The sequence below is a fragment of the Artemia franciscana genome, chromosome 5 (genome assembly GCF_032884065.1).
Source record: "Artemia franciscana chromosome 5, ASM3288406v1, whole genome shotgun sequence".
In the NCBI taxonomy this organism is placed as follows: Eukaryota; Metazoa; Arthropoda; class Branchiopoda; order Anostraca; family Artemiidae; genus Artemia; species Artemia franciscana.
This window is the reverse complement of record NC_088867.1, coordinates 27086356-27104457: the sequence shown is the minus strand read 5'-3', so window position 1 is coordinate 27104457 and position 18102 is coordinate 27086356. Positions and strand designations below refer to the sequence as shown.

The window sequence follows — 18102 nt, the reverse complement described above, 5'->3', positions numbered from 1 at the left end:
TATTCGTCTGAAAAGCTAATGTTCTACAAGTAACTAGAGATACACATTTAACCCATAAGATGCCACTTGAGACATGAAGATATCATATTTCTCGAGAACGAAATCCAAGGTTCTTAAAGCGATCTAACAATAGTAATAAAATCAGACATATTTTAAGCGTATGCGGTCTGAAATGCTGAAATGCTAACATTCCAAAAGTTAATCGAGATGTATTTTTTAGTCATAAGATGATAATTGAGATGTGAAGGTATCCTATTTCTTAAGACTGAAACCTAAGTTTATCAAAATGATCTTTTTTTTGCTTAAAATACCTGATTTTATAACTATTGTTATATTGTTTTAAGAAACACGGGATTCAATCTTAAGAAATAAGATAACTTTATGTCTCAAGTGACATCTTATGGCTAAAAAGTAAATCTCGAGTAACTTGTGGATTATGAGTATTTCAAAAGCATAAGCTTAAAATATATCTGATTTCATTACGATTGTTAGGTCGTTTTAAAAAACTTAGGTCTCAGCCTTGAGAAATAAGATACATTCAGGCCTCAACTGGCATCGTATACCCAAAAAGTATATCTGGAGTAACTTGTGGTCTATGGATATATCAAACGAAAACGCTTAAAACATGTCTGATTCTATTACTATTGTTAGATCATTTTAATAAACTTAAGTTTCAGTCTAGATCAATAAAGTGCCTTCATGCCTCAAGTGGCATCCTGTGGCTAAAAAAACTATATCGAGTAGCTTGTGGATTATGGGCATTTCAATTACGTGCACTTAAAATACATTTGATTTTATTACTATTGTTAGATCGTCTTAATATCTTTGGTTTCAATCTTAAGAAATGGGATAGCTCATGCCTCAATCGTAATCATTTCCCTAAAAAGCATATCTAGAGTAACTTGTGGATTATGGGCATGTCAACCTATCTAATTTCTCAAAACCTATTTAATTTCTTACTATTGGTAGATCGCTTTTACCAAACAAAGTCGATTTTACTACAAAAACCAACGGACTTGGTCTCGGCTTTCGGCAATAGTATTTTAATACTATTGTTACATTGTTTGTGAAAAAAAGTTTCAGTTTTGAGAAATAAATTACCTTCATACTTCAAGTAGCATCATATGGCTAAAAAGTATATCTCAAGTAACTTGTAGATCACGGGCATTAAATAAGCATGGGCTAAAAATATATGTGATTTTATTACTATTGTTAGATTGATTTAAAAACTTAGGTTTCAGTTCTGAGAAATAAGATACTTAGGTTTCAGCATCGTATACACAAAAAGTATATCTCGAGTAACTTGTGGCAAAGGACATTTCAGACACATGCGTTCAAAATATATCTGATTTTATTATCATTGTTAAATTGTTTTACGAAACTTGGATCTTGAGAAATAAAATAGATTCATGTCTCAATTAGCATCTTATGGCTCCAAAGTATATCTCGAGCAGCTTTTGGATCATGGGCATTTCAACTACATAAACTTAAAATATGTCTCAGTTTATTACCATTTAAGATACCTTTATTTTAAGATACCATTATGTATCAAGTCACATCTTATGGCTAAAAATTATATCTCGAGAAGCTTATGGATCATGGGCATTTCAAATGGATATACTTAAAATATGTTTCATACTATAGTTAGATTTAAGATTTAAAGAAACTTAGGTTTCAATCTTCAGAAACAAGATATTTTTATGTCTCAAGTGGCATCTCATGGCTAAAAAGCATATCTCGAGTAGCTTGTGGAACATGAGCATTCTGGACATATACGCTTCCAGATATATTTTTATTTCTATTGTTAGATCGTTCTAAGAACCTTATATTTCAGTGTTAAGAAATAAAGTACCTTCATGCCTTCATGTCTCTTCATGTACCTTCGTGGGCATTTCAAATGCAACCACTAAAATATGTTTCATTTTATTACTATCGTTAGACCGTTTCAAGAAACTCAAGTTTTAGTCTTCAGAAATAAGACACCTTCCTTCTTCAACCGGCATTATATACCTAAAAAATGTATCTCGAGTAACTTCTGGACTTTGAACATTTCAGAAATGGACATTTCAGACAATTGAACAACTGACATTAATTGTTAAGCAGCTATTCAATGTAAAAGAATTTGTGGGCTGTTTTGCCTGTCCACTCGTCAAAATGTATTTTGAAGCATAAGTGGATTTTGATCTTCGAAACTTACCTGAACTGAACTTACTTAAGATGAATAAGATGCTGAGAATACAAGGCATCGCCTAGAATATGTCCTGATTCATCAACAATTGCAGCACCAGTATCATCACAGCTAGACTCGATGCCAAGAACTAATGGTCTTTTCTTCTGACAGGTCACGTGAAAATACCTCTAAAAGAGTTGAATTGAGTTTCATGCGGTAACGCAAGGACTTATAAAAAAAAAAATAAGCACACAGAAGGTGATGTACCCATTGGAAGTTCAACATTACACCAAACCAAGCCCGCCCCCTAGAAAAATTCGGAAACTGTATGTCCTTAGAATTAAAAGCCTCGATACTAGTTATAACTTTCTTACATCTGGCAAAATTTTTGGCAATGCTTATAACTTAAAGAAAAAAAAATTCTAGAAGGTGATATGCACAGTTCATCTTCAAAAAAAGGAAAAAAAATTAATGATCTTCTGCCGAAGCAAGACATTGTTCACCAAGTTCTATAAATAAATAAAAAGTTTAATTATATTAAAAAAAATTCTTTTACCCCGAAACCCAGCGGCAACATTAAAACCTAAAACGAACAGAAACTATTACGTATATGAAGGGGGTTGTCCCTTTCTCAACACCTCGCTCTTTACGCTAAAAATTGAATTTTTTGAGGCGGGTTGCCATCCCTTTTCAACACCTCACTCTTCACGGTAAAGTTTTTTAGTGCTTTTAAAAAAGCTTTTTATTGTTCTAGATAAAACGACCGTTGTGTTTCAGGAGTCGTTCTTATAGAATTGGGACAAAATTCACACTTTAGCGTAGAAATGAGGTGCTGGGGGGGGCAAACCCCCCTCATATGCCTAATAATTTCTATTCGTTTCAGTTTTAATGTTGCTCCTTACTGTCAGTTGAAAAACTTCATTTTGTTATTTAATTTATGATCTTTTTTTTTTAAATGCCACGAAATCCAGCTCCAACTCAACGGGAAAATGACCCTCCCCACGGAAAAACCATCAAGACTATTCATTCCGGATGAGAATTTACCCCGGACACTTACACTTAACATCCACGCGTAAAACTGAGTCGGTAAAAAGAAAGTCAGACAAGTAAGAAAAATTTCATACAGGAATTTTGGCCAATTCCCCAGTTTAAAATTTCCCCTGAAAAGTGCATTCCCCACCCCGTAAATTTCCTCACCAAGGAAAATTCTCCCCGTAGATGATTCCACAAGACAAAAGTTTACCCCCCTCCCATGGAAAAATGTCTGCATACTTCCCAATAAAAATACTATACATAAACGATAGGCAAATTTTATAACTTAAAGACCTTTCCCAAGAGGCTCTGGGGGTCATGTTATCCCCAAAACACACACACCCTCAAAAGGGAAGTGCAAAAGAGGAAGTTCCAGGCATGGAAGTATGTAGGGCCTGCGACCCTCCAGCCCTGAATCCAAAATTGATTCAAATTGCCGGACATTTCTTGCTATATTCACGAATTCTTTTTATTTTTTTTAGACCACCTACAAAAATATTCCACGACAAAAATGTTCCAGCGTGCGTGCCTTGTTCCAAGATATCTAACTCAAAATTATTTCCATAATTTTCTTAAATTTCTTGACTATTTGTCTTACTTAGCTTATTTTGACAAGTTCACTCCATAATAAACTCTCGTGCATATGTACGCAGATGACCTACTAATTAGAAAAAAACTTGAGCATTCACTATTTAGATTTTTAGTTTTAAATTAAGATTTGACAAGGGATGACCTTGACCAGTCAAAAATAAAATAAGTCTGAATGTTAATATTTGATCGATTTTATCTGTCTAAAGTAAACTGGTAGGAATGCGGAACAATTTAAAGCCAATTACAGCCTTACAACCAAGATAGCTTTTATGGTTCCTGGTATAGAAGAAAGTCCTAGTAGCAATGGAAAATTTATTTTTTGGGTTTAAGGTTTTAGTACTGTCAACCTTAAAAAATGATCAATCGGGAGAAGTATTTATTTTCCAACATTGAAGTAGGGGCGCTCAATACTCAAGATTTTCTATTGCCAAGTATTAAGGCTTGATGTTTCGCTATACGTATTTGTTTAAGAAAAAAAAATCAAGCCTCATAAAACCAAACATATTTATTTTCCATAAAAATGTTTTTTTACCTTAGTGTAGGATGCTTCTAAAAACATTTATGTAGTTTTTTTAATATTATTTTTTAATTAACGATGTCTCTAGGAATGTTTATGTAGTTAATCGCAACGCGTTAGAAAAATGTAAAATTTTTCTTTGCAAAGTAGAAGGTCTGAAAAAAAAGAGGCTCAGTCAAAAGAAAGAGCTAAGATAATCAGCAAGTATTTTTATTTTCCAACGTGTTTTCAACATGAAGGACAGACAAAAACAAGGAGAAACTTACAATTACTAATCGAGGTGGAATGTTCATGCCTCCCCCTAAATTTCAATATATAATAACCATTACTACAACGACTCACTGCAGCAGCAAACCGCATGAGACCAACATTGGTGCGCATGTTCATCCTCCATCCCAGTGTATTCAAATCTTCAGCCTTTCGAGCACTCGCAATTCAGAACCATACTTAACCACTGTCATTGATTTTGATTGTCATTGATTGATGTTGAAGGCCACCAAGGCCTTCAACATCTTAATCTTTCTATTTTTCCTAAATTTTTTCAACTGCAGAAAAACACCCTGCGCCTTGGCTATTTTACTTTTTACCTTCACTGCGTTCCATGATCCTAGTTTGGACTTGTCAACAACTGAAAAAATTGTATGTGAAAAAATCAACCACCACCACCAACCAATACAGTTCGTCTCAGTGAACCAAGCACGAATTTAGGAACTTTATACATAGGGTAGAGGATAACTTAAAAAGAACGTAAAAATAGGCGAGATATTTTGAAATAAAAAGAATTTAGTGAAAATTAAAAGCATCTTAAGACTTCAGGAGGGTGGGGGGGCAAAGGTCAAACCTTGCACTCAGGCATAGACTATGAACCCTGTTCAGCTCTTTGTAGGATATTTGCCTATCCGAACTACTATTTTTTAGCTAGCTATTATCTATTGAAATGTCAAAATGATAATAACTTACAAATTGAGTGTGCAAGGAGTTCCATTTATTAGTCTTCCTTTGGATGTTATCATGAACACATCGAAGGATACACCTGCAGGTCATTTTCCTGAAATGAAAATATATTGCTGTTTAATTTTGTTTTTAGCATCTACAGCAGATTGCCAGACATGTGGGCGATCATTTGAATTTTACCAAAAACAAGCAGATTGGGAGCATATATTAATAAAAGAAATGAATGCAAGCAAAATTGAGTCAAATTTACAATATTTAACTTCACAGCCCCATGTTGGAGGAACAAAAGCAGACTATGAACAGGCTGCATATTTAAAAGAAGTTTGGAGTTCGCAAGGAGTTGACAAAGTAGAAATTAAGGAATATCAAGTGTTGTTATCCTATCCAAGCGAGAGCAAAGCAAGCGGGGTGAGTATTCCTATCATTGGCTATTATTTTTAGAGAGGCAATAGTTGTGATTTTAAAATTTTCTAGGCACGTTTCCAGGCTGAGAATCAGGTATACGGTAATGAAAAACAGACAAAAAGAAAAAATCGTCCTAAGTAAGCAATCGCAAGACACCGCAAAATTTATTTATTGTTGTATATATATATATATATATATATATATATATATATATATATATATATATATATATATATATATATATATATATATAGGACTGTCTGAAAATGCTAGGAGAGGGGCTACCCCTTTCCCCACGGGTGAAACCCTGCCGAAAACTATAGTAAATAATACGGATTTACCCCTTGCGATTGACAACGCATGACTAGGCGCAACTGAGAAGTTTTTCCCGTTCGAAGCACCGTTGAGGGGGCATTCTTTTTTCTAATAAAATAAAAAAACAAGTTTTTTAACTGCAAGTAAGGAGCGACATTAAAACTTAAAACGAACAGGTATTATTCCGTATATGAAAGGAGTTGTCCCCTCCTCAACGCCTGGCTCTTCACGCTAAAGCTTGACTCTTTTTAACAACTCTACTTTATAAACAATAAAAACAAATCAACGAGGCATTGAGGAGGGGACAACCCCTCGTCAATACCTCGCTCTTTACACTAAAGCTTGAATTTTGTCCCAAAAGAATGACCCCTAAATCAAAAAGGCCGTAGAATAAATAGTTGAAATTACCAATAATGCTTTAGCATGAAGAGCAAGGTATTGTGGGGGAGACGAACCCCCTTTCATACGTAATATTTCATGTTCGTTTTAAGTTTTAAAGCTGCTCATTACTTCTAGTTGAAAAAACAAGAGCTTCTAAATATCTCTCTGATAGAGCTCTGAGTCACGAGGTCCTTCTAAATATCAAAATCCATTAAGATCCAATCACCCACTCGTAAGTTATAAATACCTCATTTTTCCTAATTTTTTCTCTCCCTTCAGCCCCCTAGATGGTTGAATCGGGGAAAACGACTTTATCAAGTCAATTTGTGCAGCTCCCTGACACGCCTACCAATTTTCATCGTCTTAGCACGTCCAGAAGCACAAAACTCGCCAAAGCGCTGAACCCCACCCCCTAACTCCCCCAACATAACTTAACAGAGAATGGATCTAGTACGGTTACCTCACTCACGTATCTACGAAATTTGCTTATTCTACCCACCAAGTTTCATCCCGATTCCTCCACTGTAAGAGTTTTCCAGGACTTCCGGTTTCCCCCTCCAACTCCCCCAATATCAACAGATCTGGTCGGGATTTGAAATAAGAACTCTGAGGCATGAGTTCCTTGTAAATATCAAATTTCATTAAGATCCAGTCACCCGTTCTTAAGTTAAAAATACCCCAATTTCCCTATTTTTTTCAAATTAACATCCCCCAGCTCCCCCAAAGAGAACGGATCCGTTCCAATTATGTCAATCGTGTATCTATAACTTGTGATTATTCTTCCTATCAAGTTTCATCCCGACCTCTCCACTCTTAAGCGTTCTCCAAGATTTCCGGTTTCCAAGATTTCTGTTTCCCCCCTCCAGCCCCCTATGTCCCCGGATCCGATTCGAATTGAAAATGGAGCATCTGAGACATATGATCCTTTTATATATTAAGTTTCATTAAGATCCGATCGCCAATTCATAAGATCCCCCCAATGTCACCAGATCTGGTCGGGATTTAAAATAAGAGCTCTGAGACACAATATCCTTCCAAAAATCAAGTTTCATTAATATCTCATCCCTCGTTCGTAAGTTAAAAATACTTCATTTTTTCCGAATTAACCGCCCCCACTCCCCCCCACCCAGATGGTCAAATCGGGAAAACGACTATTTCTAATTTAATCCGGTCCGGTCCCTGATATGCCTGCCGAATTTCATCGTCCTTGCTTGCCTGGAAGTGCCTAAAGTAGCAAAACCGGGACAGACCGACAGAATTTGCGATCGCTATATGTCACTTGGTTAATACCAAGTGCCATAAAAATTATTTATTTTCTTACTGTTTTTTTTTTTTTTAATAATGCTAGAAAATCCTGCACTCCCTTCATGGAAATTCTCTTCGCTCATGATAAATTCCTCCATGGAAAGATTTTACCACGTAACCCTCTGCCCTGACACACCTCAACCCCAACGCGGAAAAGCTCCCCCGAAAAATTCTGTACACTTCATAATAACCATTACTATATGTAATCAATAGCCTAAGTTTGTAACTTGCAGCCCCTCCCCCGGAGACTGCGGGGTCTGGTATTGACAAGAGGCGTCAGTAGACTAAATGTTTGGAGGGGTAATAGATTTTACCAACTGGCTGGCCATATCCACCGAATGATTTGGGCGATATTGTTATTAAAATTTGTACATTTTTTGTAATTATCGACTGATCTTCCTTCATTGATGTTACGTCATATATTTCCATTAACCCATTTTCCTAACGGAAAAATTTGGGCAATAAAGTAGTGGCCATTTGCGCCACTATTTTACTCCAAATTTTTCTTACAAGACTGGTTGAAAATATTGGGGGAGGGGCATCCCCTTTCCCCATGGGTGAAATTTTGGCCAATAAATCTAGTAAATGATACCGGTTCATCCCTTGCGAATGAGAATACACCACTAGGCGCACCTCAGAAGGTTTTTCTGTTTGAAGCACCGTTTAGGGTTATTTTTTTTTAAATTTAATTTAAATCACAAGAAGACTAACTCTAAATCAGAACCAAGCTAATTTAAAACTGACAGAATTCCTTATTTCAAATAAACAAGCAATAGTTTAAGTAAAGAAAGTCCTCAAAAAGTTGTCAAGTCCTATTTATAAAAATAACGTTTTGTATCATCCACGGGAGCCAGTCTTTATCCCCCTCCCAGAGAATCCCTCCGCGGAAATTTCCCCCGAAAATCCCCCTCCTCCAGCGAAATATTTGCAAATGGTCAATGTAAACATTTATCTTATATGCTAGATTTAACTCAGTTGATTGGGGTAATAGTAACACACTCAATGCTACAATCTTGTTTCTATGTAGCATAAACCAGACTAACCAGTTTTATACTGCAATTTTCCTCTTTCAATGCAGAATCCTTAAAATTATTTAAAAAAACGTATACAATGTATTAAAACATCAGTAATAGTCAGAACCCTCGAAAAACTTTGTACCTTATTTGCACAATTTACGTCACATTCTACCCTTGCATCGCTGATTAACGCTACGTTGACAAGGGAGATGAAGAGACAATCTAACTGCCTATAGGCAATTAGCTTACGCATGTAAAGTGAACCGCTGTTTGCTTCAAGTCCGTTATTAGATGAGTTTTACGATATGTTTCGTCTTAAATTGGAAGTGTAGAACGATAACTTGATTGAACAATATATCGATGTTTTCACTTTCTATATTATTTATAATTATTTCGATATCTCCGATCATTTTTTTTTGCTCAAATTAATTAAATCTTCGCTTTGCCAAAGTTCAATAACAAAATTCTAATTTTTGCACAATTTTTTTTTCAAAACACTGAATAGAATAAAAACAAGCTTCGATGACATAAATGCTTACCACAAAAATGTAAATTTGAAATTACACGGGCTCAGCCTCCGGATAAAGAAAAATAAACTAATTGCTGTTTTTGGCTATTCAAAATCAGCGGCATTTCGTTGTTTTCCCTAGAGAATTGTTGTGCCTTTGAGTGATTAAACAAAAAAAGCAGGTTTTTCAACTGAAAGTAAGCATCAATATTAATACTTAAACGAAAAGAGATTATTATGATATGGGGAGGATAACCCTCACTCTTCACGCTAACGTTATTTAGAATGATCAAAAGGCTATCTTATTCTAATTTGGGATACAAAGTCATATTTAGCGTAAAGAGCGAAGTATTTAAGAGGAGGTATCCCACCACCGAAAATTTCTCAGAACATTTGAAAGTGTTTCACATAGCATTTACTTCCCAGTAACAAATGCTATGTGCAAGCAACAGACAATGGGCTTTCTTTTTTCGAACTGAACAAAAAAACTAGTTTTTTAACTGAAAGTAAGGAATGAATCTAAAACTTAAAAAACAAGAAATTGTTTTTTATATGAAAGGTACTGTTCCCTCTTCAACGCTTCGCTCTTTACGCTAAACTTTGACTCTTTGTAAGAGCTCTACTAGTAGTGACAGCCCAATCTATTAAAGCGGCCAGATAGGGGGTATACAATTGGAGCTACTAGTCCTTCAAGACGTTATCACGCGCAGCTGGGTCATACGCAATACTAAAGCGCACCTGTAACGGTATAGTACACCCGTATGTTAAGTAATAGGGTTTGCTTACTTTTATTTGTGATGTAATAGGGTTTTTTTTTTAGTCCGTTAGTAAAGCAGAGAAGTCCCGATTGTAAAAAAATTGATTATGGTCCAATATTTACATGTGAAAATGGTGTGAAATACATGTGAAAGTAAGGAACGACACTAAAACTTAAAACGAACATAAATTATTCCGTATATGAGAGGTACTGTTCCCTCTTCAATGCCTGGCTCTTTACACTGAAGTTTGACTCTTTGTTTGAGCTCTACTAGTAGTGATGGCCCAAAGTATTCAAGCAGCCAGATAGTGGGTATACTATTGAAACTACTAGTCCCCCAAGGCGGAATTACGCGCAGCTGGGTCATACGCAATACTATAGCGCACCTGTACCGGCATAGTACACCTGAATGATAAGTAACAGGGTTTGTTTACTTTTGGTTGTTACGTAATAGGGTTTGTTAGAGTCCGTTAGTCAAGCGGGGAAACCTGGAATTAAAAAAAATAGATCTTGACCTGACTTAAGTCTCCTGTCGGGCGCTGCACGGCGTAGAGAGGTTTTTAATTTGATGCGTGTAAAAAGCACATGGTAGGCCAATAAGATCAAAAAATTCAATATTCTTCGCCGTTTGATAGATACACAGCCAATGTCCCGTCTTTTAAAGTTAATAGACTACTATTAACAATGATATGCTATTTTTAACACTCTAAATATGGCCAAGGAAATTCGAGGGTATGCAATAGGGTTTGTATTTGGAAATACTAGCATACAAATTGAATACATTGTTCATTTGATTTGTGTTTATAGTGCCAAGTCTAATAGAACACTGCCATCGGGGGTAATTTCCCAATAGATTTCAAATTGATTTAGCGAGATTAATGCTATACTCTCCTCCAATGGTTCGACAAAAGTACACTCCAGACATGTTGTGCCCGCCCATTTGGACAATACTCTTATCTTAAGCACCATACATATCCAATACAATCGGGTTATCGGGTTTTACCATTTTCAAATAGTTGTGAATCTCGATCTAGAAATTGCATTGTCAATATAGAGCCCTGTAGGATTTATCAAAGGATAAATATTAGAGTGGAGTTCCATTTACCTTACATATAAGAGAAGGATGTCCAAACATTCCAAATTTATGTGGGGAAAATGTCTTTGATCCTATGGCAATAGCGCTTTTTACAAACGTCAAAGCGAGTTTTGAAGGAATGTCACGATTGATAAATGACGAACCGGTGTAGGTACGTCTACCCGCGGCAATATGCCATTGATTCGTGGTTTATGTGGAATGAGCAGTTTGATAGCAGTTCCACAAGCTCCTAATGTTTTAATAGCTAAAGCAACTGGCTCATAACCTGCTGTTTTCGTACATGAAGTATCGCCGAAGCGAGAGACACTGTTCCATCAGGTACAGTACGAAGTACTTTTCTAAAAATAAAATTGAACGGAGCCAGTTGTAGCATTATATGAACCTCAACATTGGGAGGCAACCGTTGAGGTATACTAAATATCTCATGATTTATTTTCCCAACCAAAAGTAAATCTTTAGTTGTCGCAACTCTAGGTATGTTGGTAGTGTCAGTGTTCGGTTTATATGGTAGTGTCAGTATTCATATCCAATAGCCAAACCTCTCAATAGCTCATAGGACACTGGAGTTATAAAAATGAATTGCATATAACTTCCATAACTTAAAAGATTGTTACTTGTTCTCACCAGCGTTCCATTTATATAGACACTAATTTGTCTTAACAAATCGTGTAGTGCACAATTTTCATGGGATAACCATCGGCTGCACTTGGTTTTTCATTGTTAGATTTGTTGACAATCACAAACAAATCTATAAATGTGGAAGTCCATTCTATGAAATGATCTTCACTGGAATAAATTCGAAAATGTACGTTTTCAGAGAGAGGTTGTTGCAGATTTCTGTGTTGAAAGGATTTAGAAATGACGTGACTGAAGGATGAGATTCTCTATGTGGAAGATATTTCATTTCTAAGAAAAGAAATCCTTTTTCGATCTAACAATTTTTACTCTTGGTTTCTTTTTCTTGTTTGACAAAAGCGATATTTTTTGCTTCTGACCTGAGTTGAGACTAATGAGTGATGAAGTGTTTCTTGCCCTTTTTAAACCTTTCCCGCTTTGTCGTGATTTCAGTCGCTCGTCGACGGATCGCGCGCCGGACCTGACATTTTGTGAAACACTTTCTTTAAAATCCGCCTGGGAGCCCAATCGTGTAGTGCAGAGAACGTAAAATCTACGGCAACCGGGGCAATATATTTTATAAGCAAGGGGTAGAGCACAGCAAAACAACTTAACAAACCAATTGCCGAGACCGTTACGGACATTGACGGATGACAACTGTAATAGTCCATTTCATGACCCAATTGTCATGGTCTAAGAGTAGCAAAATTAGCAATCAATATCAGAACAAACAAAACTGTTTTTTTATTAGCCACCTCACTGCATGGGTCGAGAATGACATGTGATCGCACCCAAAACCTTTTGTTATTGCTAGAGGATCGCCCAACTCATTTTTAATGTTAACTGAAAGAGTTCCGAATACGAAGTGTTGACTGGAATATATCGGATATGCTTAATATTGTAGTGGTGAATGTGCTCATGAGTGGTTTTTCGTTCAAAACACGCAAGAGGGGAACATTGGTATTACCGACTCTCGATGTCTCAGCAAAAAAATGCATAAAGAAATATACAGTTTTCTGATAAGAAGCCGTGTGGATAGTCTGCAAAATTAACACCTTCCCAATTTTGCTTAAAACCAATAAACATCTCTCTGATTATCGTTGAGAAAAACCTTATCGTTGTCAATGGGAGAACTCATGTAGATCTTGCCCTGTCCCATTGAACAGTTAAATTGAAAGGCATCATTTTTACGAGCGGATATTTTTTCAACTGATTGCATGACACAAATCTGCCATACTACCAAATTCTTTGTATTTTAGTGTGACAAAGGGGTATTCAGGAAAGATAATTGATTCCATCTATTCCTCGGTAAGGAAGAGCCAATCATGCTGTCTAAATTTTATATCTTATGTGCGATCTTTTCTCAGGTTATCATATGTATCTTTAAGAATACAATCAAAAAGATCAACTTCATACTTTCCATCAAATTAGATAGTGGGGGAAAGTTTTGTCCAAAAAATCACTTGTTTTATTCAAATCATCATAGAGTGGGGTCAGAGACATTAGAAGTGAATGTAACATAAAAATCATTAGGCATTGTGAACGTCTTCAGCGGGAATCTAAGAACCAATATCAGAGCTGTATTCTAGGCATTGAACAAGCAACTTTCTCTTACCCTTGCGAGTTCGACTCTAATATCTTGTCAATTTGATACATTCCAGTGAATTTAGCTTTTTGTATGTCTTACTCGTAAACATTGCCAAGAATATCTTCATCTTTCATATCACCTAGACGATACGTTACATGTTTAGTGCCTAAGACTTTTGACCCTTTAAAAAGTTCTTTGGACTACAAGTAATTCCCTTTTTCGAAAATGTTACTTGTTCAATTGATTCGAACTGTATCACCAACATTAATTTTTTTCTTTTTCACATGCCTCCCTTCATTGGAATATTGTTTAAGAACAAGAGCTAAGATCTCATACGGCCCTTGTGCCGATGTCAGATGAGCCAAGAGCCAACAGCTCATATGGTATGAGCTCTAGCTAAATTCTAAGAATCAATAGGTTGATTTAAAAGGAAGATCAGAGGCTTAATAACGGTCAATATTTAAAATGAGATCTCTGAGACACGAGGTCCTTCTAAATATCAAAATTCACTAAGATCCGATCTCCCAATCGTAAGCTAAAGATACCTCATTTTTTCTAATTTTTCCTCTCCCTTCAGCCCCCCAGATGGTCGAATCGGAAAAAGGAATTTATCAAGTCAATTTGTGCAGGTCCCTGAGACGCCTACCAATTTTCATCAACATAGCACGTCCAGATGCACCGAACTCGCCAAAGTACTGGACCCCCTATACTCCCCCAAAGAAAGCGGATCCAGTCCGGTTACGTTAATCACGTATCTACGACATTTGCTTAAACTACCCACCAAGTTTCGTCCCGATCTCTCCACTCTAAGCGTTTTCCAAGATTTCCAATTTCCCCCTACAACTTCCCCCAATGTCACCAGATCAGGTCGAAACTAACATAAGAGCTTTGAGACACGAGTTCCTTCTAAATATCAAATTTCATTAAGATCCGGTCACCCATTCTTAAGTTAAAAATACCTCACTTTTTATAATTTTTTCGAATTTACACCCCCCCCCCCCCAAATCCCCCAAAGAGAGTCGGATACAGTCCGGTTATGTCAATCACGCATCTAGGACCTATGCTTACTCTTCCCATCGGGTTCTATCCCGATCTCTCCACTCTAAGCGTTTTCCAAGATTTCCCGTTTCACGCTCCAACTCCCCCAATATCACCGGATATGGTCGGGATTTAAAATGACAGCTCTGAGACACGATATCCTTCTAAATTTCAAATTTTATTAAGATCTGATCACCCGTTCGTAAGTTAAAAATACCTAATTTTTTCAAATTTTTCCGAATTTACCGTCCCACCACTCCCCCCCCCAGAAGGTCGAATCAGGGAAACCACTATTTTAAATTTAGCCGGGCTTGGTCCCTGGTACGCCTGCCAAATTTCATCGTCCTAGATTATCTAGAAGTGCCTAAACTAGAAAAAACAGGGACAAACAGACCGACAGACCGACAGAATTTGCGATCGCTGTATGTCACTTGGTAAATTAAGTACCATGTAAATGTCAAGGGTATTGTTATTGTAATGAACTTCAAGAGGATTAAGATTATACAGGGATTGATGAGGGCGTTCATTATAAATCAACATGATTTTGTATAAACCTTGAATAAAAGCAGTAGCATTTTCCAATATACAGCATCTCAAGATTAAAAGTCGAATTGTTCTTATCAATCGTTCAGCCAATGCCGCCTTTATCGGACTATGATTATGATAGAATATTGTATTATATTTCAGTAAAACCTTTTTAACATATTCACTTCTAGGAATCTTGTTCAAAGATATATTCAAGGGCTTTAGCAACTTCATTGCCTCTATTTGAATGCGATGGAACGGCGTATGCATAGCGCCTAAAACACTGATTGCAAGTAAAATATACTTGTAAGGGCTATTCTGACCTCTTTGAATGTTGTTTAGAGTCAAAAGATCTTCTTGCACTATATGCAAATGGAAAAAAGGCTTTAGTTTTCCAGTAAAGTTTACTACAAACTCTATGATTTTGATGAAGAGCGTAGCTAGGTACATTCAAAAAATATTCTAACTCTAACTTCTTTTCAACTCTAGTGACTTGGGCAAGTATGTAGAGGGAACTTAAAATTCCCCCTTCTTCAATATTTTCACAAGCTTGTTTCAAAACTTGGGCCATTTTAAACGTAAACGCGATGTGAAGTGTCCGCTACCCTTTTGCATACTACTAGGTGATGCACTGATATTAAGATGCTTTCGTTTGACACTTTTACATCATCATTGCCAATTGACGTGCTATTATTTTCTGAAAACGATTTAAAAACATATTTTGATATTTGACCATATTCTCTTAATAATTTTAAAATGTTTATTCCCAATAAGACTTTTGGAAAATTTGATGACTTCAAACAATTTATATAGATGACTATCAAATGATTCGGGTCTTTTCCCATTTGCAATCAAATCTGATTTAAAATCAATGAAATTGTAACTCTTGCCGTGGATTACAACTTCATCTTTTTTTTGTCATCAATTTGTACATGTTTATTTTCAGCGAGATAGGTTAGGAGTATTTTATTTTGTCCATGAGACGATTAAGGCATTAAGTCTACAACACTTGATAAAGTTTTACATCAATTTGCTTCTTGTTTTGGTTGTGAAGGCAGTGATTTTGCACTTTCAGAACTTTGATATTGATCAATGGCATTTACTTTGGGCGGTCTCCCACGGTAAGGTTTATGCTTGTGGAGACGTCGAAGGGTATTTTGAAGCAAAATTAATTTTTTATCATTGGCAATTGTCTCATTGTTAATAAGTTTATCAAATTTATCTTCATAGTCATCTTTTGGTGAAAGAATGAGTTCTCTTTGTGTCAATTTATAGGGCTTAGCTATCTATAGAATAATGTTTACAAGTCCCGTGATTATTGGTAGTAACAATGAAAATAAATTGCCACCCGCTTGAACAAGTTGTTTTCTTATAAAAATGTCCTTTCTTTTCGAAAATTAGGGCACGTACAAGTGAACGATGTTGTTTTGTCCGTTGCTTTACTACTTCTGGGGATTTAACATTGTCTTCAGTTAAAATTAAACACAGCTCAGATAGGAGATTAATGAGTTCATTGTTAATCCCATGTGGCTTCCTAAGCCACGGTTTGAATTAACCAGGACAGAAAATAAATGTATTTTTTAATGTAGTTTCTTTAGTGTCATGATGGAAACTAATGACTCTTTTTGCTACTCACGGGTAGATATACGGTAATTTCTTGTCAAAAATACCCGTGACAACACGTAACTCCTAGGGGGTTTTTTGATTAAGATTCAATAGAATGTAGTCATAAGGTTCATTTGTAGCTTGATTGCATACCGGGAATAAAAATTCCGTTTCACCGGGATGTATTTGCTTATTTACAGTTATAATTGAACTTGGATCACGAATAACCCGATAGATGATATAGTAAGTAGAAATCAATGAAAGTGTTCTCATGCCTTTGCTCCGATGAAAGATATCGTGGAGAATAAAGATTACGGAAATCTTTTCATAATGAGATCTAACCGTGAATAACTGTAACATCTCCGAAGACCATTCTTCAATAGATTCAGCTAAATCATCGATAATCAACTACGAGCTTGGTTCAATAATATTAAACAAGTAGAGTCCCCGTATGAACTTTATATATGGCACAGCAATCTTTATTTTATCATAGGAATCATGCCACACACTATAGCAATAATGGATATTTTTAGGATTTTCTAGAAATATCTTATCACGATTTTGAACTATTTTCGTTAAACGTGTTTTTTTGCCAGACATTGATGGTCCACAAAGAAATGATCTGAATGCACTTTTAAATTGGTACATATTACTCTTCTAGCTGTTAAAATACAAATAACCTAACCAAAAATCAATCTGTTGAATAAGTAGTAAGAGACCAAAAATAAAATACATTCCTTCTTTAAGCCAAATAAATATATTACATACTTACATAAAAGAGGCACTTGAATATATTTGCAGACATTTCAAAAATACTTAGAAAAGGATCGCACCCGGAGGACGGGGCGGCCGGCCGGAAGGCCCCCTCATAGACAGAATAATTTGTGTTCGCTTTAAGTTTTAATGTTGCTTCCTATTTTCAGTAGAAAAAACTTTTTTTTTAATTTTATGTGGTACGAGGAAGAAGTAGCTTGAAGAAAAAAGATTGACGGTAAAAAATCCAAAAAGAAATATTAAAAGGTATTCCTTTTCAAATGTTTCTTAATTTGGTATTAAATAAAAAAGAGAATTTTTCAACTAAAAGCAAGGAACAACATTAAAACGAAACTAAATTATTATGTATATATAGATAAGAGGGGGAAGGGGACTCCTCAGCCCTCGTTGGGCTGAGAACGAATTTAGACAAGTTTTTAAGTGGTTTATAAAAGCTTCTTATTGCAATTAACGGCGTTTGTGTTTTAGGAGTCATTTTTGAAGGATTAGGACAAAAAGCCAAACTTTAGGGTAAAGAGCGACGGTTGAGGAAGAGGAAACCCCCTCATATAAAATATTAAAAATTTCTGTTTAGTTATTGACATTTGATTTTTTGCAGTCTAGCCCTCCTCCTGACTAAATTCATCTGTACAGCCCTGGATACTTCTATAGATGAACACATAAACCCTTAAAAGAGTAAAAATTAAAATGAATACTCAAGTCAAACTTAAAACAAACAGAAATCTCTATCAACAGGACTCTGGATACTGTCCCCTCCCATAACCACAGACCATCTAATGTCTATTGCATCATTTGCACTTTACTGATAACCAAACTTATTTCAATTTTTTTTTATAATTATAAAATTTAAAATAAACTGTAAAATAAAATCTTTAATCTTGAACTACTGATGTTTCCAAGAATTAATACC

General features: G+C 35.8%; 2 protein-coding genes across 5 annotated transcripts in view; one reads left to right on the top strand and one right to left on the bottom strand.

The window, feature by feature from the left end:
* Positions 1 to 18102, bottom strand: part of LOC136027188 (tRNA N6-adenosine threonylcarbamoyltransferase, mitochondrial-like) — a 373253-nt gene that overhangs the window by 22993 nt on the left and 332158 nt on the right. For all 3 annotated transcript variants that reach the window (XM_065704201.1, XM_065704198.1, XM_065704199.1), the window contains exons 2-3: positions 5271 to 5358; positions 2213 to 2358 (exon numbers count right to left, since the gene is read on the bottom strand). In XM_065704201.1, the coding sequence (XP_065560273.1) occupies positions 2213 to 2358; positions 5271 to 5354 (230 nt within the window). In that variant the 5' untranslated portion in view covers positions 5355 to 5358. The remainder of the gene's footprint in view (positions 1 to 2212; positions 2359 to 5270; positions 5359 to 18102) is intronic.
* The window catches only part of LOC136027184 (N-acetylated-alpha-linked acidic dipeptidase 2-like), a 53318-nt gene continuing 40530 nt past the window's right edge, over positions 5315 to 18102 (top strand). For both annotated transcript variants that reach the window (XM_065704192.1, XM_065704191.1), the window contains exon 1: positions 5315 to 5672. In XM_065704192.1, coding sequence (XP_065560264.1) covers positions 5322 to 5672 — 351 coding nt within the window. In that variant the 5' untranslated portion in view covers positions 5315 to 5321. The remainder of the gene's footprint in view (positions 5673 to 18102) is intronic.